Source organism: Xenopus laevis, chromosome 9_10L (assembly GCF_017654675.1).
Source record: "Xenopus laevis strain J_2021 chromosome 9_10L, Xenopus_laevis_v10.1, whole genome shotgun sequence".
NCBI lineage: Eukaryota > Metazoa > Chordata > Amphibia > Anura > Pipidae > Xenopus > Xenopus laevis.
In genome coordinates this window covers 112,279,605-112,305,925 of record NC_054387.1, presented here as the reverse complement: position 1 = coordinate 112,305,925, position 26,321 = coordinate 112,279,605, and the positions used below count along the sequence as shown (strand labels likewise).

Sequence of the window (26,321 nt, the reverse complement as noted above, 5' to 3'; positions counted from 1 at the left end):
AGCATGAAAAAGATCCAATGTAGCAGTGACAGTGTAAAATGATGGGAAAAAATAGTACAAAAATACAATAAACTCAATATAGCTGAATAGCTTTAAAGGTATTGTCTCCAGCCTTACAGGTGCAAAGAATGTAGGGTATTATAGAGCGGTGAAATATTTGCCAACCTTTATTTCACGTAGCCCCCTAGGTCTTAATTACAGGGGTTGTTTACCTTTAAATGAACTGTTAGTATGATGTAGACAGTGATATTCTGAGACAATTTGCAATTGGTTTTCATTTTTCGTTTTTTTAGTTATTTAGCTTTTTATTCAGCAGCTCTCCAGTTTGCAATTTCAGCCATCTGGTTGCTAGGGTCCAAATGACCCTAGCAACCATGCACTGATTTGAAAAAGAGACTGGAATATGAATAGGAGAGGCCCGAGTGAGTAATAAAACAAATAATACATTTGTAGCCTTACAGAGCATTTGTTTTTAGATGGGGTTAGTGACCCCCCATTTGAAAGCTGGAAAGAATCAGAAGGCAGCAAATCATTAAAAAAGCATAAAAAATAAATAATGAAGACCAATTGATTAGAATGAACCATTCTAAAACATACTAAAAGTTAAATTAAAGGTGAACCGCCCCTTTAAGGCCTCATGGTTACCTTGATTTTAGTTATTGCAGTTCCCTCACAGTGGCTAAATTTAAGTTCTTGTGGTTCCCATGATTAAAGTATTTATGACCTCACATATCCATTCATCTAAAAGTTGGGTCTGATTTACAGTTGGAAAGGGAATTTGTTGCTTTTTTCTAGGTTAAAGCATCAGTTCAGTATGTAGCCAGGGGTGTCAGGGTTCCCTAGTCTTTAAAATGGCAAGCTGCCACAACTTCTGTCTCTTTTGGTCCCCACTTGCTGGAGCAGGTGGTGTGCTGAAGGGCCTGGAGCCAATGTAGACTTCAGTAGATGGAGGGAATTCCAGAAAGTTTTGTAATAGCTCACTCTATAAGCGAGAGATGCAACTCCATTGAGGAGGCAAGAAGGGTTCGTACCATATGGTGTCATCTATGAGTATAGGGACTTAAAAGGTCATGATCAGGAATAGGAGATTCCTGGAGTAAGGGACCATTGCAAGAATCACATCTACCTGGGGATTAGTTCACCTATTTTTGAGTACTATCTCTGGGGGGCTGTGAACACTACAGCTTTAATCATATGAATTCAAATTCAATTACAAACTCCATAGAAATTGCATATCATTCAGACAATAAAGAGTTATTACTTTGTTTTAAGAATCACTGGCGCCCAGGTTATCTGAGCGGTGCAAGAATGGTTCAGGTTCTTGCTATGAATCTTGGTTCTGCATAAGTATTTTAAAGGAGAAGTAAAGCTTAACTAAAGAAGTAGCTAGAAATGTTGTACATTATGTTTTGAGCTTCTGTACCAGCCAAAGGCAACCACAGCCCTTTAGCAGTAAAGATCTGTGTCTCTAAAGATGCCCCAGTAGCTCCCCATATTCTTTTCTGCTGATTCATTGCACATGCTCTGTGCTGCTGTCACTTAGTGAGCTTAGGGTGCGACTCACGAAAAAAGTCACGAAACGCCTATGGAAAGATTTTACTGATGAAGCTCTGACCACTAGAGGGAGATCTTGGTTTGCCAGACTGCACTGAAAAAACATTTTTATAGAACCTGGAAAACCACAAGTGAAAGAAAAAGAATTTGAAAAGATCATAAATAACTGCCAGACGAGATAACATTATTTGCCATTCTCCAGTATCCTTTTATTTTTCCAATCACACAATAAGCATTAAATGGAGCAGGATCTTCCCTTGGCTGTACAATTGCAAATCACTTGATGTTGTTTTTCAGGCCTCTGCCTTTTTCAGTGGATATGAACATTCAAAGATCTTTCTGGTAGGGAACTTTATTATTGGTCTTCCTCCTGATGGGTGCATTGCCATAGGTGCAGCAAATAATGTGTTTCGGTAGGTGATATGAGTTGAATTTTTCTATGAGAAGAGAATAAAATTACTTGTAGATGCTCTCCATATAATCAGTTCCAGTTAAACCGCACTTACTCTCTTGGGCCGCTTTCCTTATGTGTGCACGTCCTCGAGCCTGTTCACAGGGGCTCCCCCATATACCACGAACATATATCCATTGACAACACTCCAATTTCATTAAAACCGCTTTTAATTAAATTTGCAGTTGACAAAGAGCGGAGTGCCACTCGAAACGTTGCATTGTGTTGCTGTTCTGCTATGCAAATAATTGCAAATATTAAAGGCGGTTTTAATGAAATTGGAGTGCTGTCAATGGATATACTCGTCATATAATACAATTCTTTCTAGGCCATTTACTTATTATGCTATTTTCCATTTATCGATAATTGTATAAGAATAAGTGTCATACAGGCAAATATTAATGGCAGCAGTACATCTATGACATCATACAACAGCCTCTTCATCAAGGGGCAGATTTATTAAGGGTCGAATTGAAAATTCAAATGTTTTCATTTTTTTATGGTCAAATTCGATTTGTTTTTTTAAAAAAAATCGAATTCGATTTTTGAGATTTATCATAGTCTGGCCCTTTAAGAATTCAAATTTGACTATTCGCCACCTGCTGAATTACTGTCAATGAGAGAGGTCCAGTGATCAATTTGGAGATGTTTGCAGCCTTCCTGACATTCCAGTTGTTTTCAAGTTTGATTGAATTCGATTAGAGTTTTCAGGTGGTATAAATTCATCTGAGTTTTATTAATTTGATATTATTAATGCATTTTGACTAGTCGAATTTCGAATTTATGGGAGTTTAAAAAACTCACATGAATTCGAAATTCAACCCTTGATAAATGTGCCTCCCAGTGTTTGCAGCTCCCTGTATTCATTTTATCATCAGCAAGCAGACAAGAACTGTACACCATATGAGTCAGGGCCGCCTGCTGTTCATTTTGACAAACTGGTTATAGTCAGAAAAAACTAAGACACCAGAGAAATGTACAGTGACTCTTCTTTGCTCACTAACATTAATTTCTGTGCAGAGCAACATTAAAAGATGTTACTTTTTTATTACTACATTTTCTTCCCAGTGTAACTAGGCAGCCTCAGTGAAGAACAGGTGGTGCTGTTGATTTAAAGTCATTACGTTAGAAGAAACTTGCTAATATCTTAAAAACTAGAGAAATAAATGGATAAAAATTGGAAAAGGCTTTATAAGAGACTAAGCTATTTTACATTTAATTTGAAGGTTCATATTGCCTTTACGCTTGTATTAACACATGCAGGTACCAGAGGATGGACAGAGGCAACAAAATATATTGATCCTCTATACTGGTCATGTGTTCGGCAAAAAACTTGATGCAAAAAAGTTAATGAAGGATGTTTTTGGGATCCAGTTTATACAGAAATACCTAAAACAGAATGTCTCTCATATTTCTCAATATAAGTTTTGCAGTTTGGACATCACTGTATATTTAGATGAAAAAAAAAAATCCACTTATTTTCTTTCCCAGATGTTCCTGGAAGCCTAATGTTAAGGTAATTCAAAATTTAGATTAAGAACGGGGATCTTGCAATGTTATTTATTTGCCACTGTAGTTAGTGTTGAAACTAGGGATGGATTGGGTTTTGTCACGGGGGTCCTTGACCAAATATCGAATCTCAAAGTGCATTAGTGATGGGGGAATTTATTCGTTAGGTGCAAATTCACGGCGAATTCCCGCGATTCGCCGCTGGCTAATAAATTTGCGAAACCGCATCGAAAATTCACCGTTTTTTTGGACACCGGCACATTTTCGCAAATTTTTCGCCGTTTCGCGAATTTTGTGGGAAATTTGAAAATTTTTCGGTGAAGCGAAACACACCAAATTCACCCATCACTAAAGAGCACTTAAGCCAAAAAAAACTACTGTTCTACATAAAATGGACAGTGTACAACTCCTGATGATTTAGATGTTTTCTTACATCCAACTAGTCAAATCTGTCTGTGTATTTGGACACTTACCTCAATACACACACTTACCTCAAAACCCTTGCTTTTATACCCCTTCCATTAAAAAAGTATGCATGTGTTGGCATACATTCATATTGGACTGTAAGCACCAATAAATTGTAGATAAAATCGAACTATTTAATACAGTGGTTCCCAAACAGTGCGAATGTTTCCCTCTGGGGTCCAATAAAGTGGTGGCTGGTGGAGGCCTAGCCTAAATGCTCATCATGGTAAATATAGGGAAAGTGCCAATTATATCTTCTAAATAGTCCAAGAAGCCCAACCTGAAGCTCATTTATGGTGAGATTAGGGATAAAAACTTTGTTGTCCTAGATTCTTTCATATATACTTACAGACACCTTGGTGCCACATTTTCCATCTTCTAGAGGAGACACGGCAGTGACAAATTCTCCATCTTCAGAAGCAGTGCACTTTACATCAGCAAGACGGACATTTGTTTGATCATGCTTTAGATACTTCAGCTGGCAGATTGCAAAGGAAGCTTTCATTTCATTCTTATTGCAATTCACCACCAAATCCAGATCTTTAACATCTTTAAGGAACAAACACAGTTACATTTATAGTTGTTGAACTTCATACAAGTGTTTGACTTTTCTGTTCTTTCTGTGTCTAAACAATGCTCCTCTCCCTGATTTCAACAATGCATTTATCATTGGACCATTTATACAATTTTTCATTCTGATCCATAATGCTTTAATACAGCCATCTGGCACACATGTGGCAACATGCTTCAACCACACTTCTGTTGTTAATCTGTGTCATGAATTGGAACCAGTTGTCTTATTATGGTATCTCCATAAACCCACCCTCATGAGCAATTTTTAAAAAATGCATTTTTAAAGGGGAAGTAATGTCTACAATAGAAATGCTGTATTTTGTATACTAAACACAAACATGAACTTACTGCACCACAAGCCTAATCAAACAAATGATTTATGCTTTCAAAGTTGGCCACATGGGGCCACCATCTTTGTTAAACATCTTTGCAAGACCAAGACTGTGCACATGCTCAATGTGGTCTGGGCTGCTTAGGGATTGTCATAAATTATAAAAACAGCACAAGTCAAATAATATCTGCCAGAAGCCAATACAGCAAGACTGATTAATAATCAGAATATACAGACTGCACTGGATCCTGTGTTGTCATGTAATCTAATGTGGATTTTATAGTTTTTGTATTGTTTAATACAAACTTTCTCCAACTCTACAGAACCAAATCGAATCAGTTTATCTGTTTAAATCTGGCTCAATGATCTTTGTCTCTGCAGCTGGAGTTGGAAACAGTAAAGGGGATGTAAAGGCAAAAATAAAATCCAATACAAACCTCTACACAGTCGCTGACTGCTCTACAGGGAAACAAACAAAGCTGCTGTTCATAAGTATGATTGTTTCTCTGCAGAGCCATTAGGGACCGTCTGACAATTCCTATAAACAGCAGTAAATGAAGGGAGAATTTCACTGCATACAGTCAGGTTTCTTATAAAAGTAGTACACATTTTTTAATTAAAGTATATTGGAAAAAGGTTTCTTTTTCATTAACGAAAGTAAAAATGCGATTTTATTTTTTTGCATTTACATGCCCTTTGAAATGTATTTTTAAATTTTGGATGTGTGTTTGTAATAGCAAAAACACTGATACACTATGTCTTTTTATGCATTCCCACCAATGAGCACACATACCTTTACACTTGGTAAACTTGCAAGACAATCCATTGCCCTCAAAGCCACGAGAACATGAACAATTGTAAGAACCATCAGTGTTTGTGCAAATGGCGAAACGATGGCAGCTGTTGAGGGTGGAGTTTGAACACTCATCGATATCCACGCATCCTTTCTTTGAGTTTAGAGTGTATCCACTTTTGCAGCCACATGAGAAGGAACCGACGGTGTTGATACAGGTAGAGGAAGTACAGTTGTTTAACCAGGAATAGGCACATTCATTAATGTCAGAGCATCTAATCCCATCGCCAATGAATCCATCTTTGCAGGTGCATATTTTAGTGCCATAGACTTCTTCACAGCTAGCATTAGTGTCGCATTCTGAGCATTTTTTTACGGCTGCAAAATAAAAGGGTGGACAGTTATGAGGTCAAATAGTCGCGTAAAGTAATTGGTTTCTGAGTTCTTTTCAAGGTCGGACAGGGCTGGCAGGACACCAGGAAAAATATGGTGGGCCCTGGCTCTCATAGCCCACACCCTCTCTTTTGCCTGCCTGAAACTACCTGCACTCCTTGCATTACCCCCTCCCCGATTGATAGGAGAAAAGCAGGTATGCTATAGCAAAGGGGGGTTGCAAACCATTGCATCTCGCACGTGGGCCAATGGAGTTGGTGGAGGAAGGGGATCTGGAACCTGGAGGCCCCTAATGCAGCAGCACCAGTGGGTAAGGACCCCACCCCCCAGTCTGACACTGGTTCTGTTACCGTTACTTATTCTATTCTAATATAATAGCTTTGGATGAGATATTAGTCTTTTTTAAAATAAATAACCTTTTTAATCTATACAGTTTTGAAGAAATATGATAATGCAGTTAGCCATTTACAAGCAAACTACTTCTGTTAATATATTTTTTTTTTGTGTTTTCCTGTTATGGATGGTGACTTTTCTCATTCTTCAATATATCAGTTCATACTGTATCTAAATAAGAACTCCATTAAGAATATATATATATATATATATATATATATATATATATATATATATATATATATATATATATATATATATATATATATAGATTTCTGTGTCCAGTTGCAGATTTTTCCATACAGTCAGATGCAATTCAATTAGAAAAATAAGCTAAAAATGTATCTTACTCTTTATCATATGAAAACTCTATTGAAGTCTATTTAAAAAAAAAACTGAAACGGAATTAGGAGAATTTTTTATCTTTGGCACCCATAAGTGTTCATCGCATTAACCATAAAAGTTTTATGGACACATTTTTTCCCCATAATGCTGTATCTATCACTTTGCGGCAGCCGTGCAATATATTCCAGAGAGTTACATACCTGAAGTGTCTGTCACTAAAAGAAAAGGAATAATAAAAAAGATTAGGTTGTAAAATGTTAGAATTTGTAAGGCACATTAATTATAAATACTTTATGCTGTATAGATTTTAGAGATTGTTTTGTTATATGTATAAAGTTGGATGAATAGATTTGCATGGAGAATGTCCTTAAGAGCTTTTTTTAACTATGGCCTAATCACAAATTGCAAATATTTATGTCTGCACTTTTTGAGTTACGCCACAACTTCGATGAAGGAGAAAATATTTGCGAAACGATTTTTGCAATTTGCTAAGTTAAATTGCCAAAGCTATTTTTGAGCACACTGGCGACACTTATGCAAACACCCGTCTCATTTGTGAACCATTTGCAAATATTAGTGCACCATGAAAATTTGAAAAAACAAAAAACATAACCTGAAAGATGGGCATAGCAATATTTAGCATTCAAGAAAACACATGACTAATACAACAATTTACGAATAAATACGTGATGCGCAAAAGACTCCCTGTGTTCTTTAATATAAATGCCCATTGTTATGTTTGGGTCAGCACCTCCACTTATAGCCCCACTAATGGGAATAACTTTGTGCTGTTCCCAGGAAGCTTCTGTATGTAGTTTAAATAAATTCTGGCGGGAATTTTGTTAATTTTTGATTTTGTGTTTATGAATTTTATGGGTAATTCCAAACTAAATGTAGACCTTTATTAACATGTAAAGATTCACTCAGCACAATGCATATTCACCTAAATGGATTTTGGTTAATGTACGAAATCCTATGAAAAATAACAGATCATGATCTTCACATACCTTTATATCCTTCCACTCGCACGGAATGTCGATCAGCCCCCACCATAACAATTTGCCATTTGCCATTCCTAGGTTTCTTCACACGGTAAAGAGATCCCCAACTTTCAGACATGATGACTTGTAACACAACAGCCTTATCTGCAGGACAGAGAGATATTTCCAGAAGCCCGTGAGTTTGAGTTTTATTATTTTACACCAGGAAAAAGTACTTTTCTAAATGAAATGTTCAATTAAAAACAAAAAAAAAAAAGATTATTCTTTTCATAATGAAATATTGATGATTTTGGTTATTTCTTGCCCTTAAAGAGACAATAAATCACTTGCTTCCAGTCTCACTTCTGTTTGAGTTGCCCAAATATGCCCCAAAGAGAGAGAGAGAGAGAGAGAGAGAGAGAGAGAGAGAGAGAGAGAGAGAGAGAGAAAGAGAGAGAGAGAGAGAGAGAGAGAGAGAGAGAGAGAGAGAGAGAGAGAGAGGAGAGAGAGTTTTAAATTTAGTCCCTAAGCTCATATATGTATGTATGTATAGACTGTATAGCAGAACAATAAATTAGTAGAACAAACAATAATTAATTAATACCAATAAGTGCAAAATACAATACATATAAATATAAAGTATAGTTACAATACAGATATGGGGGCCCATTTACTTAGTTCGAGTGAAGGAATAGAGGAAAAATAGTATGGATTTCGAATGGTCGAATATGGCTACTTCGACCATCGAATCGGCTACTTTGACCTTCGACTACGACCTTCGACTTCGAATCGAACGATTCGAACTAAAAATCGTTCCACTATTCGACCATTCGATAGTCGAAGTACTGTCTCTTTAAAAATTTCTTCAACTCCCTAGTTCGCCACCTAAAACCTACCAAGGTCCCCATAGGCTTCCTAACAATTTCCTGATCAAAGGAAAATCCTTCGATCGATGGATTAAAATCCTTCGAATCGTTCGATCGTAGGAATAGCGCAAAATCCTGTGACTTCGATATTCGAAGTCGAAGGATTTTACTTCGACGGTCGAATATCGTGGGTTAATTAACCCTCGATATTCGACCCTAGGTAAATGTGCCCCTAAGTGATTAGTGCCAAGGAGACAAATGGATAGAGATCCCTGCCCCATAGAGATTAGAAGACTGAATCGCTCAAATTTTTTCAGGCTTTTCTCCTGAATTGCTCAAATTTTTGGAGTCTTTGCCCAGAAACCCCCGAAAAAGTCAGAATTTTGGCCTAAACCCAGAGCAGACCACAAAAAAATTAATATTGAGATAGGTGCCTCTCCCATTGACTAAATCATGACCTTGACACCTCTGAGATGGCGGATTTTCGAATTCAGGCCTTTTGCTGTATCTGGGTATAATAAATCAAAAACAAATTCAAGATTTTAACATTCAAATTTTAATAAATAACCCCCTTTGAGTCTATTTAATTAAAGCCTGGAAAAAAGTACTCCCTTCATTTTGGTTTATTGCAGGCTTTGCCCCATTTAAGACTTACCTGTCCAGGAAGTCAGTTATACTTAGAGCCCATCCAGTCCATTACTTAATCTATTCCTTATATGGGTTATCTGTCACCACCTTCCATACATCTCTCTCAAAAACATTTTTCCTGTTCACTACTTTGCATTTTCGTGTTAATGACATCATGTCGGGTATGTAGGACAATAAGAAGATGAAGATAAAAGTGCTACTTACTGTCTGGAGAAGTTAATTTGACAGAGGAAACGGTTCCACTGGTGGTTATTGAAAATTCAGCAAAGTTCTTTGCAACGGTGAAAGAGTCAGTATGACTGCCAGTAGTATACTCTCGGGAAAGGAGTCTGTCAGTGGTGTTACCAGGACGGGAAAGAGCAGTCTTTACATACAAAAATGCCTGAAAATAGAGATTAAAACTGCATTACAAAACCATGAAATAATGATACATTGGCCCAGATTCAATTCAATAAAAAAAAAAAAAAGATCTGCTAATTTATTTTCAGATGCCCCCATAGACTTCAATAGAGTGTTTCAAGGGCATGTAAAGTCTAAAATAGAATAAGGCTAGAAATGCTGTATTTTGTATACTAAATATAAACATGAACCTACTGCACCACAAGCTTAATCAAACAAATGATTTATGCTTTCAAAGTTGGCCACAGGGGGTCACCATCTTGTAACTTTGTTAAACATCTTTGCAAGACTAAGACTGTGCACATGCTCAGTGTGGTCTGGGCTGCTTAGGGATCGCCATAAACAAAGCTGCTTGAGTTCTGCATGGCTGGGAAGTAAGGCGGGGGCTCCCCCTGCTGTTCATAAGTATGATTGTTTCCCTGCTCAGCAGTTAGGGACCATCTGACAATTCCTATCCACAGCAGTAAATGAAGGGAGAATTTCACTGTCAGGTTTCTTATAAAAACAGTACACATTTTTTAATTAAAGTATATTGGAGATAGGTTTCTTTTTCATTAAAGAAAGTAAAAATGGGATTTTATTTTTTTGCCTTTACATTCCCTTTAAGGTAATTGAAATAGGTGATAAGTTTTCCTCATTGAATTTTCTCATTGCTTTTCTCATTGAATGGGAAAACCAACTGCCATTTTCGCAGCTCTCCAGTAGTTGATCCTCAAACTAACACATACTGTAATTGCCAGTGGCAATTAGCTACAGGCAAGATATAGTTGAGACAATATTCAATTATAATCCTCAAAACAGCGTCTATTAGACAACCATCACTAAACTGTAAGCTCTTTGGCAAAGAGACAATTTGCAACTTGTTCCTGTTTTGTTTATTAGCATTTACTGATTTTTATATTTTATAAATGTTGCTGGAAAAAAACCTAGGCCTGCTATGTAAATATATATACATAACTGCCTGAAATTAACATTATAGATAATACTGACATTCACCCTTGACACATCTGGACAAAGATTTATCCACAAAAACACTAGGTGTGTATTAAAAAAATCTTAACAAATCAAAACAGCACATGTTGCTATTTTAGTGCATTTTGCAGACCCGCAACATCTAAACGAAATACTCACTTTTGGAAGGGTTGCGAGGTTCAAGTGAAAAACATGACCAAAACTCTTGCTAGCGATATCCAGGTAAACCGGGTACCCTGGGTCAGTTTTCATAGGACACGATTCACTTGTAATTAGAAAAAAGACCTGAAAGTAATGACAATGGAATTATTTTATACAATGAAAAGTATTAAACAATTGTCTATGATCTGGAACACTGCTGCTTTGCTACTTCTTATGCACCTTATTCTTTTCTGTTCTATATTTTCTAGGCAACATTCATATATAGTGATAAGTGAAATTTTGGCATTCTGCCATCAGTGAATATATTTATGCAAGGCCGCCAAAAAATTTGGTAGCAAACAAAACACTCAGAGACCCCAACGAATTTTGCGCAAATAGTGGTCTTGATAAAAATGCCCATATTCTGCATGGAAAAGACTACACAAAAACCCACATAGGCTTCATAGTATTTTGCTCCCAAAAATTAGCTGCTAAAAAAATGCCCATTGACGTCAATGCATTTTAGAAATTATTGCCATTTTGCCAATTTTTGGGCAAAACAAAACGGACCGGTTCCTTCATCACTCAAATCTCCTTGTTCCTTCTGAAAATGTGGATAAAGTGTGGTAGCAAAGTATCAAAACAAACTGGGGGGGTCGATAATATAATTTGCTCCAGTTTAATCACAGCAACTATTTTGGATTCGGCCAAACCCTGAATGCTTCGCAAAAGATTTGGCCAAATACAGAACTGAATCTGAATCCTAATTTGCATATGCAAATTAGGGGTGGGAAGGGGAAACAGTTTTTACTTCCTTGTTTTGTGACAAAAAGTCACACGATTTCCCTCGCCGCCCCTAATTTGCACATGCAAATTAGGATTTGGATTCGGTTCAGTTCAGATGAATCCTGCTGAAAAAGGCCAGAATCCCAAACCAAATCTTTGATTCGGTGCATCCCTAATAGCAACCAATCAGCTGGCAGCAGCTCGTATTAAGGATTTTCACATAATAAATCCTGAAAAAGTCGCCTCAAAAAGCCTGATCAAAAAAGTTGCATCTTAATAAATCAGCCCCTTAGTTTTTCTATCGCCTTCTTTTTTCAAACAAATTTGCATATTAATATGGAAGAAACATATACCTGTGATTCAGTTGTACTAATGAGTGAGTCGATCGCAGCCTTCAGTGCCACATTGTTGTAATCTTTAGCCGGTGCATCTGTCATCACTAGGATTACCGAATTATATGGAGATTGCTGAAGTGCCACTTTTAGGCCACTAAGTGCCATTTCTGGGCAGTCACCACCCCCCTTGATAGAAAGACTATTGAAAAAATTTTTGAACTCTGTAATCGAATTTGTCTGCTGCACAGTGCCGAAACCTATGAAATAGATGATATTAACGGTTATCTGTATGGATTGTAAGAGAAAATAATTAGTTATATGTATTTATATATAAACAACTTTTTAATTAAATATCAAATATTGGGTCATTTCATTGATAAAACCATGCATCTATGGCAGGCAATCGCTATCATTTTAAAAATATTTCTGGCTCTATATATGTAAATCTATACCATTGTTTCCTCCCACTTCAGGAAGGTATTTTATAAAAAGTAGCTTAAAGGATTACTGTCATAGGAAAACGTGTTTTCAGAATGCATCAGTTATTAGTGCTGTTCCAGCAGACTTCTTAACTGAAATCGATTTTTCAAACAGATTTCTTTTAAAAATCTGACATGGGGCTAGACATATTGTCAGTTTCCCAGCCACCCGCAGTCATGTGACTTGTGCTCTGATAAACTTCAGTCACTCTTTACTGCTGTACTGCAAATTAGAGTGATATCACCCCCTCCCTTTCCTCCTCCCCCCAGCAGCCTAACAATAGAACAATGGGAAGGTAACCAAATAAAAGCTCCCTGGTAGATATAAGAACAGCACTCAATAGTAAAAACCCATGTTTCCTTCAGTTACATTGAGTAGGAGAAAAAAACAGCCTGCCAGAAAGCAGTTCCATAGTGCAGCACTGCCTCTTTCTGAAAGCACATGGCCTGGCAAAATGATTTAAGATGGCTGCCTACACACCAATATTACAACTAAAAAAAACAATACACTTGTAGGATAAGGAATAACATTTAATATGGTAAAGTGAATTATTTGCAGTGTAAACAGTGTAATTTAGGAATAAAAACGACACCATAAAAATCATGACAGAATCCCTTTAGATCTAGCCATACATGGCTAACAATGACTCCAGCTGGCTGTCTGTTGGTCCATGTATGGAGCCAAAGTAAAGGCCTTGCCAACAAATATCTGTTCAGGAATTGGCCACATAACTATGTACTATTTTTGAAATTCCAATCAAACAAGGACAACATTGTTGTCATTGATGAGGTCACTTCCTGTTTTGATGTGATTGTTGACTTAAGGGCCAATACAAAGCTCTGCTTATCTATATCAAACATTTTTATTAAGTCTCCAGCTTAGTCTCTGCAAAGAAGTTTATTTAATTGTGGCTGTGTTAACCATGGTGCCTCTCTCCCACTTTCAATACCCATTAATTGTGTAACAAAATGTAAAAAAAAAAAAATGTATTTGAAAGGTATCAACAGCCATTTAGGCTAAGGTGTTCATTCAACTGCATTCATTTCTCTTTAGCTCCAGAGGGAGGAGGCTTAATAACAGCATCTGGCACTAGTAGACCACACTTTTACCAAGTGAAATAAATTTCAGCTACAATAAGATCTGCTCTATCTGTATGATAACATGCGTTTGTGTACAATATAATAACAAATAAGTATAAAATGCCATACTGGGATCGTTAAACTGCACCATCGTGTATTTCCATACTCCACATGGAAATTGAGAGCCAACTTCAGCAAGGAGCCAGTCGTTGACATCCCTTAACACAGCTACATCATCAAACATAGAGCCAGTGGTGTCTACTAGATACGTCAAAGACCTTGAAACTGGGAAAAAGGAGATGAAAAAATAAATACATAGAGATAGCAATCTTGACACATTTCTGTAGATTTTCATCACTGTTTTCTGTAGGAAAGTTGGAAGAAATTCCTTTTCTTATTCATTACTTTTGAAAGTTGACAAGATGTCAATTGCATTTGTCTAAGAGCACCTGTTATAATATGGCATATGTCAAATCACGTATGTCTTGTTCTAAGACTAAGCCTTATATAAACATTGTCTATGAATTAAAATGTGTCCTTTCAGTTACCTGTTTGATGAACGCATTTTTTGGCGGGCATAACATCTGGAAGAGATAAAACAATATGATGTGTTTAGATGATCCTCTGGGAGAAATGCAATATTTTGTAATATAAGCACTTATATTAAGGTGCTCCAGCATATATAATACTTATAGATCGTGATGGGCGAATTTCTTCCGTTTCGCTTTGCCCAAAAATTTGCGAATTTCCAGCGAAATTCGCAAAAAGGCAGAAAATTTGAAATTGATGCAGGCGACAATTCCAATGCCGGCGACAATTTGACGCGCATTAAAGTCAATGGGCGTGCCTTTCGTTGTCGGTGTCATCAGGATTGACACTTGTGCCAGTATTGTCGGCAGCGTCAAAAAAAAATTTTGTGCCAAATTCGCCAATTTTTTCAGGAGAAAGAAAGAGGCCGCTCTGATGTTTTTCTGCATAGGAAAAAAAATTATAAACCTTTCTCACATCTTTCCTAAGCAGAAGAACATCAGAGCAGCCTCTTTCTTTCTCCTGACAATTTCCTTACCTACTTGGTGGTCAGACTGGTGGGAAAATGACCAGCAGGTGGTGCTGTTGTAACACAATTCATTCATATTAACAGTACATATATTCCTTAATATCTTGGAATTAAATCAAAATAAACAATGAATGTAAATGACAAAATTTGTAAGAATAGCACCCTCAACAATTTTACATTGACTTATTTTAAAGGTTTCCTTGTCCTTTAAATAGTGAAATATATTTAAACATATTCAGTCCTGTGGGAGAAACTGCAGCAAACAGTAGCCAAGCTAATAAATGCCTACCGGGTACACTGTACCCAAAACATAACACTAACCAACAAGAACTTACAGAGTACTCCATAATGACCCTTGTTTAGTTGAACTTACCCTTGCTCACTGTTGTTGCAGAGAATGTAAACCCAAAGCAGAGGAGCAGGACAATGCCTGTGCAAGGCTTCATGGTCATTTCTTTCAATTTCAATATTCAGCTGTCAAAAGTCAGATCTGATGTTTTATGCTGCCTATCACAGCCCATATATATACGGTCCCAGCTTGAAGGAAGTACATCCAAATTTTCTTAGAAATTTGTTTAATTACGATGACCTCCAAAATTACTTCCTCTTAGATTCAAAATAGCCCAGTCTTTCCATGAACCTTTAATTACTTAATTGGTCTCATAAAACACTTCTACAACGAAAATACTTTCAACTCTGGTTTTTATTACGTGTTGACACATGCTGGCAATCTACCTTAAATGTTGTTCTACGAGAAATATTAATGAGTATATTTTATATTTCCAGGCGATAATTATAAGCCCAGCAAAACCTGTTGCTCAGGCTAGAAATGTGCTGCATAAATGGGTGAAGCACTTTGAAACCGGCACAGCCCAACATGCTTGAAATGGTAACACTGGGGCTCATTTACAAAGAATGTGCAAATGGAAAAAAAGGGGGTGGTTCTAGAATTCCAATATTGCTGCCTTCTGTAGATTTTGCGCCTGAAATATTGAAAACATTCATAAATGTTGTGCAAATTAAATTTATATCAATATGAGTGTACCCTGTCAATTGTCTTTGATGCCCTCCATTTCTATGTTGCATTGTCTGCACCAAAAATTAAAAGTTCAGACATAGAAGTGCAAATTAGTATCAATGCTTCCAACACATGCAATGCAGTGGAGATGGCATACATATATATGTCAGACGAAGGGTGGCTTGATTGCCCCAAACTTTACTTCTTTTACTAACACTTTGCGAACATAATAATTGGGTGAAGCACAGCCTAGCTTCTGCTTATGCTTACTAATGTTAATAACTGGCATGACAAAAAATTTTTGGATACTGGCCACAGCTTATTTATTAACAATGCAAATTATACTCAACAAAGCAAATGCATAGTAACCTAACCATTTTAAATATTACATAAGTTTAACATTGCATAGCAACCATTTAAATAACCAGTTATCACCACTATGATGGAATGTTCCCTTTCTCCAAACAGAGCCGAACCCCCTTTATAGATTGTTTGACATCCATGAGATATTATTGTGGATATTATTGTGGGGTGAAGCATGTCTTTTATACCATCCATAGCATGCCGATCACCCTAGAAGACTGACAAGGACCCTTTCTTAAAAGCTGTGACTTATAGTCACTAAGAACTACTAATTGGATTGAGGTACCCTTTTTTTAAACATATAACTATTATTCCCTCTACCCCATGACCGTATTAGAGATAGCTTCTTAATAATAACCCAATAACCACATTCCCTTAATCTTAGGGTGGGAATTGCTTGCTGTTGCTCCTTCCTGTAACTTTCACCAACTGACTCCTTCTTGGAGCCTAAACCATAAACTCCACCCCACCACCTACCCTCTTTCCTTGCCTCACTTTAATTTGACCTATCCCTGCTAAATATGCTGGCCTGGTCATGATGCCCTTTCTTCTACGCTATTGCCTGTCTCCAGGGCTCACTTTATACGAAAGTGCCTCCTAATTTTCTTTCCAGTAATGATAGTGATACCACTACAGATATCCAGGGGGCACCTTAACCAACAAAGACACTGTGATTCTGCATGGGAACACTACCAATACATTACTGTATCACTTCCTTTGTTCCAATATAAGTGATATTAATAACATTATAGATCCAACTTGCCTGGAAAATCCTGGAATTACCATCATGTCTAGGCTGGTGGTTATTTCAGGGTTCCCTAGCATCAGGCCCGGATTTACAAATTGGGCGCCCTTAGGCCATCTCCGCTCATCACCCCCCATATGCATCCCCCTCTCTGTCTGTGTCCCCTTCCACCTCAGCGTCTCTCTTCCCTTCCCCTCCCCTCCCGTGTTGTCCTCCATTTCCGCATCATCCTCCACTCGCCTTCCGCGTCGTCCTCCCCATCTCCTCGTGCCTGTATGTATATGTGCATGCGCATATGAACATATATGTATATATTTGTGTTGCCCTAGGCCTGGGCCTTTGTGGCCTTGCCCCAAACCCAAGCATGCCTAGCATCCATATGCACATTTATATACAGTTAGTCAAAGCAAGCTAAATGGGCAGATTGTCCCGTGCAGCAAATAATTAGGCATATGTATGACAAAGGGAGGTGTAGACCCTCTGAAACGATCTGCACTTTGAGTGCCAAATCTGTCTTAAATAAAGGAATAATTGCACATCAAGAAGTGGTGAATTGCTATGACTTTCCTGAATATTTTGCTATGTGATGAATGGCCGTACGTCTAGAAACAGCTCCACTGTGTATACCAGCGCCCAAGGAGTGGAAGTAGTGCTCCCTACATTTCTATTTTTGTGGACCTTTGTGTATGGCACTTTACAAAACATGTATATATATATATCAACAAGTAATTGCTAATTTTGAGGTGGGTTGGTATGAGATTAACTTCAGAACACAATGATGGCGGGATAGACTATTCCACTGCTGTCAGTTTAGACAGAAGCAAATGAAGTAGACAGTTTCCATTTATGAAATTGCTCATTTAACTTGTGTCTAGAGAGGTCAGTGTCCTGCTTAACCAACACTCCCAGTAGAAGTGAAATGAGCTTTACTTTCAGTTTACTCACAATAAATCCAAAAAGAAACTGAAACTGGGCAATTTTTTCCACTGCAGTAACCAAAGCAACCAATCAGGAGCTAATTAGAACCAGGCTACTGCAGGGCCTGTCATGAAAGCAAATCTCTGATTGGTTGTTATGGGCTACTCTAATGGGGATAACTTGTCCAATGTAAGTTGATTTAAAGTAACAGTAAGAAAGTAACTAATGGTTGGAGGTCGCACTACCATTAGGGTTAATACCAGATTGTTGGTGATCCCTTCTGTTTGCTTCTAAATGTGCACATTACTTAAAAGACTGTCTGTGGGACAGTATTATGCTGCAAACAGGGATATCTGCTGTGAAAGTGAATCCTAATAAGATACAGTATATCGATTTCTATGCTTTTAGTTTTACCTACACCACTCCAGCAGGAATTAAAGCTTGTCTCGATACCATCCATAAAGCCCACTTTAATAGTTAATTAGTGATGGGAATCTGTCCTGTATCGCTTGGCCGAAACATTCATTGAAGTCAATGGGCAACAATTTTTACAGGGGCGACAATTTTTACATGCGTGACTTTTTGTCCAAACGCATTAAAGTCAATGGGCGTCGAAATTATTTTGATGTGCAACAATTTTTATACTAGCAACTTTTTTGCCGCAGCAAATTCTTTCGCCGGTGAATTTTTGCAGCAGTTTGGTGAAACAATTTGCAGGTGGTGAAATGCGGAAATTCAAGCGAATCCATGCCTGGTGAATAAATTTGGAGGGGGCAGTGTGCAAAGTGCAAGAAAAAGGCAGCAGTCAGCCGTTATTTGCACTTGTGTTCTGTGTTGTGTTACTTGTTGCAACGCTCTGTCCTCCTCCTGGTGCTCAGTATAAAAAGCAACATTCCCTTGGCCGCAAGTGCTCCTTAGATAAGCATCAAGGGATGTGCTCTTGCACTTGCACAATGGAGTTTGGAAAATTACCCTTTAAGGGTATTGATAAGTGATGAAAACTATCCTTCAATAACAGATGGAATGGCTCACAATGCCAATCACAATAGTGCTTTCACTGTGCACTGATATGCTGAGTACAGTGCTGTTTTATAGAATTGGTGCAAGACCTGGTTAGAGTGTTAGAGGGGTTTCCTTGTGTATTGTTTCTGACAAAGTATTATCAAACATATTTATCAAACTCAATAACAATCATCATTATGTATTTATTGTGCACAGTGCTTGGCTCTATTACCCATCATAATCCTTAGCCTCTATATGTTTTGCATTTGGGATGAAAGAGTTCAGATATGTTTTTTCCAGGCTGGAACGGATAATTCCACAAACACAATCTTAAACTGTCATTAACTTTCTGAATTAATGCACCCTCCTCTTTTTGGGAATGAATTTGCCATTTAGAGAACACTGTGTTTGCCTACTTAAGCGACATGACTTTTTTGTTATTTTGCAATGAAGGCGTTTCTTTTGTTCACACCCATTGATGACTAGTTCTCATGACTCAGAGGACATACCTACCAAGAATGCATGTCTGTTGCTGCATATATGATATTTGTGATCATTTATTGGGTGTATTTATATAGTTCTAGATTGGCAGCTTCAGCGAATAAGTGCAGACAAAGTGGACTAGATTGAAAAAAAAGGTCATAATATCCTTTTCCAGCAATGTTCTAAAAAAATTGACCATGTTGTGAAACGTATGTTTTGCCTGAGTTCAGCGTATCTTCTCTTGAAAATAGACATGAGCAGCATAACTGAATAACATCTCCCACTGTTCTCTGTTTTGTGGCTTAAAATGATGTTTGCAGAGAAAAAGCTGCAGTGTTGTGGCATATTCTCTATTATAGACTGCTCCGGTTTATAAAGTTATTTTGTTTGTTTATTTAATTTCTGCCAGTTAAGCCCTTTTCTGCAATTTTTATTTAGTTGTATTAGCCAGGACAAGAAGTGCTGAGGGCAGGTAGTTTGCAAATATAATACAGTCTGTGCATCTTTTGTTCCCCTCCCCACCCCCTTTAAATATCCTGATTAGTGATGGGTGAATTTGCGGCGTTTCGCTTCGCCGAAAAATGTGTGAATTTCGCGCGAAATTCACGAACGGGCGAAAAATTCGCGAAACAGCACCGGCGTCTCGTTTTTGACACCGGCGCCCGTTCTTGATGAATTTTTGCGGCGAATCACGCAAATTCGCCGCGAATTCGCGCCTGGCGAATGAATTCACCCATCACTAATCCTGATGCTACTCAGATATATTTATCCTGCTCCTACATGCTATAAAACTTTATCCACTGTGACCAATACTTTGCTATAGAGGATCAATCATTTTCCTACATGCTATCTCTATTGGTGATATTTCTGGGTTTTTGGAAAATCAGCTTTTTCACGATTTTTTCCCGCAAACAAAATTTTCGGGAAAGTGTATTAATAAAAAAAAAACAAAAAACCTGTGCGGATTTGGTCGGAGTTTTTTTCAGAAGATATTGAGTTAAATTCGGACTTTGATAAATAACCCCCTAAGCAAAAGCTGGGTGTACCCCGGCAGCTTCTATGTGTGTTCTCATCCCTATGGGGACTGATACTGACCAAAGGTACAATAAATAAGTTCATTGGTTAAGTTATACGAATCACTGGTGCCCAATTATTATACCCTGCACCCAATGACAGTTACACTACACCCTGCCTCCACACCGTTTGCGAGGGCGTACTCCCTAAGTATTAAGTATTGGGAGTGGAGCTATTAGTAGAGGATGGTGCACTCAATTTACAATAGCGCTACAGTAGATTTACTTTGCCTCAAGGAATTAAACATATGATACTGAACAAACAAGTTTTTCAAGCACACATTCAGAAAGAGTTCTTGCAGATTCGTGCATTTGGCAAACTCACACCTTAAAAGGGATCTAAAAACAGGAATTAAGCAGAGTTCGGCTTTTCATTTAAGTGCTATGAGAAGGGAAGACTTCTGCTTAACTTGCAGGTTTCTGTTGTACAAACATGAGAAAGACCGATGGAGCTGAGCAAAAACTAGGAAATGTGGATAGTATCTGTGAGAGAGGAAAAAGTGTTGTGGAAATACACCATTTTTCATAGCAATAAATACAATGAAAATAATACATACTGAAAATATCCAATTCTATTTTGTGCAAAAAGATTCTGTGTGATTTACGTAACTAATTTGCAAAGAGTAAAAATGCAGTTCAGTTTTCAATTGCTCTATATTCCTGTGAAATAGCTAATATCATTATGTTCTTTAATATCACTGGAAGCCTTCAACACTAACTTGCTAAAAAGTAAAGTTCTATTGACTGGCTAACCATCTCTTCAAGTGAGACTGTCATCATAATACAAAGGGTTTACTTTTACTGAAAACTCTGCAAAATATAGGGTAAATCAGTTTTCTTTACTGCTTTAAGTGTAATAGCACATAGGGCAGTTTAGAGCACTTCAAGCAGAGAGTTTTTAAAGAAGAACTAAAGCTTAACTAAAGAAGTAGCTAGAAATGTTGTATAGTACATTATGTTTTGGGCTTCTGTACCAGCCCAAGGCAACCACAGCCCTTTAGCAGTAAATATCTGTGTCTCCAAAGATGCCCCAGTAGCTCCCCATCTTCTTTTCTGCTGATTCACTGCACATCCTCTGTGCTGCTGTTACTTACTGAGCTTAGGGACTGACAATATACTTTTAAAATGTAAGTGTTATTTAAAATGGCATTTTTGCTAATGTGTAACACAACTTGCAATGTAACATCATTTGTTGGTGAATATTACATTGAGCATTATCGCTAAGCAAAGGTTTTTGTTGCAAAAGCCATTTGGTTGCAAACTTTGCGATTAACTCGTCGTGGTCTGTAATTAGTCAAAAAGGTCACAAACATGGTCTCGGCACAGGGTTTTTGCGCCAATAAAACATATTACATTCCCCCAATAGAATATACTGTAAATGTCACAATATAAAGCTGATAAGTAATTAATGCCGATAATTACTACATAGCAGCACATAAACCAGTACAACTAGCATTATAATAATAAGGCCAACCTCATTTTCTGCTTGATAATTAGTGATGACGTCTAGCTTCTCAACAGCTGGTGACCCCAAGATGGTGACTCCCTGTGATAAGTTTGAAGTCCTGGATCATTGCTGCTATTGACAAGCTGAAACTTTAGGCTGGTGCAATAAGTTCAGTATATAAAATATGGCATTTTTAGCCATATTCATTTTTAGGGTTTAGTTCTCCTTAAAAGTGGTAAAAAAACCTTCTAAACAGCTCAGTCTTCTTCCAGTGTTTTCCCTTCTCCCTCTTGACCCACACGACAGAGACCCCTAACTTCCCATTTTGCTGTACCTGCAGGCTGGTAGGTTACATCTGGCACCACCACAGGTCCTCTTCTCTGTGATCTGTGAACTGCACATGGTCTATGTATGGATCACAGAGAGGAGGACCTGAAGATGGTGTTTTAAAGAACCAGGTACAGCAGGGAGATTTATGGGGTCCCAAATAGAAGGCATGATATGGGAAGCATGATATTAAGGGACAGATTTATCAAGGATCGAATTTCAAATTTGAAAAACTTCTAAATTTGAATTCAAAAAGACCAACCGAAAATAAATCGAAGGTTTTTTTAGCCGAATAGGTCAGTTTTTGATCGAATAGGTCAGTTTTCGATCGAATTTGAATTGTATGAATCAAATTTGATTCAAAGTTTTTCCAAAAAAAATTAACTCCAAATAGGTTCCAGGAGGTCCCCCCATAGGCTAAAACAGCAATTCACCAGGTTTTAGATGGCGAATGGTCGAAGTTGAATTTTTAAAAAGACGGCACGAAGTACCAAGAAAATTCAAATCAAATTTGAACTATTCCCTAGTCAAAGGAAACAAAAATTAACTCAAAATTCCAATTTTTTAAATTCGAATTTTTACTTGGACCGTTGATAAATCTGCCCCAAGTGTTTTGTTCTACTTTAAGTCTCCCAAAATGAAGTGTTAAAGTTCCTGAAACAGCCTACTATAGTCTTACATTACAATCACTAGCAGCCCTTAAAACAGCCTTATTTGCCATTAGCTGATACATATTTGCCATTGTTTCTTAAACAATGGAGTTGTTGTAAATGTTAATATTTCGAATGTGTGATTATTAAAGTTGCGTATAATTCTGTAAATATGACTGGAAACTGCTTTACAATTCTGTATAGAAAGTCCAAAAAATTTTTCACGAGAGGCATAGGCCTAATGTGTCATTAGGATAAGCTTACCGCTTTTCCAGTTGGGTCCGGGTGCACATGCCTATGATTAAGTGTCCTTGTGACACGAAACGCGTCAGGCGTTACTCTTCTTTTATAGATGTGATGTAAAATAAAGTATTATATTTTGTATATAATTTTCTGGCTCTTGGAATCTACTTTCGTTGGATGTTCCGGATTGGTGCCTGCCAAAAATGTGATGGTTTTACAATTCTGTATGTCTTCATTATATACTCCTGACTTACTTTCTAGTCACTTCAAAGCCAATATTAAAGCTGCAGTGGCTGTGTTCTGTCATTTTAGGGGAGCCCCTGGTTCCACTGGTAAAGAAGAAAATCATGGGGTCACTGCCTTTCGTCTTCACACAAGAGTGCTTGTCATCAGCCGCTCTTGATATGGTATAAAAACATTGTTTCATTAGTACAATTATATTGCATTCTTGACATTCCATTTATTGTATCTTATGCTTGGCACCTACTGGAACAGGCTTTTGAAATCCAACCATACAACTCTTCTTTCTGCAGATATCAGCATTTTAGTTTTTAAACATGGAGATTGAGCAGCAACGGAGTCTACAGCTGCCGCAAGGGAATCACTGGTTATAATACATTGGGCCGTCAAAGTTTGTACCCGGTACAGAATGTCTCGTTCTCTCGGTTGGGTTGTTGCAGGAATGAGAACCACACCTTGAAATGACATTATAATGTTAAACACATCAGCGACTTTTGTCATAAATTGTCTACTAGATTTGATCTAAACTAGTTTGATCAGTCACTATCTTCCCTCAACCCACCCATTGTTGTCATGTAAACTAGAGCCCAATTCATGATGTTAGAACTTAGAGTTAGGGCAAGGCCAGACATGGCGTTTTTGCGGCGTTTTTATGTTGCGTTTTTAAAAAAGAACAGCCAGGCGTAAATACGCTACTGAAACCACATGCGTTTTTCAGCACGTAGGATTCTTTTCCCAACATGCACTTCTCATTGTTCTCATTGTTCTTGTTGTTCTCATTGAATTTGGAGGCCATATTTAAAATACGTTGCGTATTTAAGTTTAAGTGTGGTTTCAAACGTGCAGATCCCATAGAGTCTATGGATTCGGTAGTTTCTTGACGTTTCTGCTAAAAATCAGTTTATGAATATTTACGCCTGGCTGTTCTTTTTTAAAAACGTAAAAACGCTGCAAAAACGCCACGTCTGGCCTTGCCCTTATCCCTATGCTGCTTTATTTGGTTTTTTTTTTACTTTATGAGTACTTTTACTTTTTTTTAACATCATTTTCTTTGGGCTTGTTCAGCTGAATGTCAGATGCAGACCTCCAAGAGATTTTTTATGTCTCTAATAATCATTTTGATGTAAACCCAAGCAGAACCATCTAATAAAACACCAACTACACCAGCAGCTTGTGCAATGGGCAGAGCCATATGTTTTCATGAGTATGCTGTGACATTATTCTGTGACATCTCACAAGGATCTGATGGCATCTTACATAGGGACCAAGCTGTTGTTTATGTTGGAATGCAGAACAACATGTTCTGAAGCTGCTAACAACCAGCCACTGTTCCAGTTCCATTGACAGAATGATTACAGAGGGCAAAGAAACCCAGTTTCAGTGTTAATTAAAGCAATTGAATTTGTTTAAAAACTACAGTGTGAGCAAACTGTTACCGATGTACAGTAACTGAGCTGGGAATAAAGAAGAAGCAGGATGGGGTGGGAAGGGTGACAACAGAAGCATTCAGAATAGGTGGAAAATGTAGCAGAGCTTAGTTCAGCTCTTGCAAATGTTAGACATACCCTGTAATATTAACTGCACCCCTTTGGCTCTTTCTGCCAAGTTAATGTATGGAATAGAAGACACAACTTGACATAAAGAATAATAATTTTTTTTTGAAAATAAACAGACAACATCACAATGACTCTGTCCCCTGGTTTCAAGCTGCAGGCATCAGATAAAATGTTGGCTGCTTTCCTGTAGAGAAAGCTTATCTCCTGAAAGCTCCACTTGATCTCTCCTTCGCTTCCATCCATCCACCAGAGAGCTGGGTTACTGGACTTTCCTCCTTCCTAGTAAAAAAACCCAAATGATTAATAATAATAGCATGCAAAGCACATCAACCAATCAGATATAGTATATTCAAACAGATAATCAGAAAATCCTACATGCTCATTACTAAGGGTTACTAGATCTGTTTGACTTGACTTTCACTTGATTATTGTAGACAACAAAAAGTCCCCAGGGGCAATGATAATTTGATAGTGTAAAAAGATGAATGCATTTTAATATACTACTGGGAACCACAACTATATGCAGTACCCCTGCCTGCCATCAGAAGCTGTTTTCAATCTCTATTCACAAGAATAATTCAAATCTCTGGGTTGCTCTCAGTTCCACTGAAACTGGTGTATATTTTTCACCTGTTATAAGAAGTACATTTATCCAACATATTACTTGCAACGTTAAAATATTCTGACACTTTGGGCCTGTAGTTCTGCTTAATATCATCATGACTTGAAAAATTCTGTGGTGTGCCAAGTTTATGATGCTGATGGAAAGCCTTTCTTGGAGTTTCCATGGACAAGCAATGAAATTTTGTTTTATATGTTCAGATATCACATCAAATATTCCCTGAAAAAAAAAGAAAATCACAGAGTCAGTTTATATAGATCCATGGTTGTCAAGCTGTCAGTCATTCAAGCCCCTAATTAAAGGACTACTCTTAGTTCAGGGCCCCATTAGCCCATAACTAGTGATAGGCGAATTTGGGTGTTTCACTTTGGCGAAAAATTCACAAATTTACCGTGAAATTCGCGAAACGGCGTCCGTTTTTGAATTTTGGCTGGCCAATTTACGCAGCGGCTTCACGAGTTTATTCGGCGGCGAATCGCGTGAATTCACCACAAATTCGCGCCTGCCAAATAACTTCACCCATCACTACCCATAACAAGGTGACAGTCGCTAAGCGAATAATCTCCTCTTCTTCGGGGCGATTAATCTTTCTGAACTGCCTCCCCCCCGGCTAGAAAATAAATTGCGGCGGCGTGGCAATCGGTGCACTTTGTTTTCTGAAGTCATCTGAAGACTCACGTGGAAATGAAAGGCGGCTCCGAGTGCCATCCCGACGACAATTTATATTGTAGCCGGCAGTTCAGGGAGATTAGTCGTCTACGAAGAAGAGGTGATTTATCGTCAGGCGACTAAATCTCTCCGAATCTGAACGTGTCTCTCTGCCCTAAGGTCAATAAACTGCTATAAGCTTCCTGGAGTATTGGCCTGCCCCTTATAAGTCTTGTAACTAGATAATTACTTTATAATTCTGTGTAATCTTAAAACAATATTTCTCAATAAATCTTTTCCCCAGCTTTCCAGAGCCAGCAGTTTCATTAAAATGCTAAATTTTCCTCCAATGAGAATCCCACCTGATCTGTGTAAATCTGGCTCCATGTTCTTTATTAATCCCATCCCTTTGAGGTTTACTTAGAGGAAAAGTATT

General features: G+C 37.7%; 1 protein-coding gene across 1 annotated transcript; it reads right to left on the bottom strand.

The window, feature by feature from the left end:
* Window positions 1-1,741: 1,741 nt before the first annotated feature.
* Window positions 1,742-15,054, bottom strand: LOC108701603 (hemicentin-2). Its single transcript, XM_018236457.2, has 11 exons — window positions 14,924-15,054; window positions 14,042-14,077; window positions 13,623-13,778; window positions 11,953-12,191; window positions 10,832-10,957; window positions 9,506-9,683; window positions 7,815-7,952; window positions 7,008-7,022; window positions 5,677-6,054; window positions 4,329-4,528; window positions 1,742-1,991 (listed from the first exon to the last, which is right to left on the bottom strand). Exons 1-11 carry the CDS (start codon window positions 15,000-15,002, stop codon window positions 1,848-1,850), a joined length of 1,689 nt encoding a protein of 562 aa, XP_018091946.1. The 5' UTR covers window positions 15,003-15,054; the 3' UTR covers window positions 1,742-1,847.
* Between the last annotated feature and the right edge of the window lie 11,267 nt (window positions 15,055-26,321).

Coding starts and splice junctions, on each gene's coding strand:
- LOC108701603 (XM_018236457.2), bottom strand. CDS start 15,002: ATGACCATGAAGCCTTGCACAGGCATTGTCCTGCTCCTCTGCTTTGGG. Junction 13,779..14,041: donor AAAATGCGTTCATCAAACAG/GTAACTGAAAGG, acceptor CCTTTTTCCCAG/TTTCAAGGTCTTTGACGTAT. Junction 7,953..9,505: donor CAAATTAACTTCTCCAGACA/GTAAGTAGCACT, acceptor TCTGTCCTGCAG/ATAAGGCTGTTGTGTTACAA.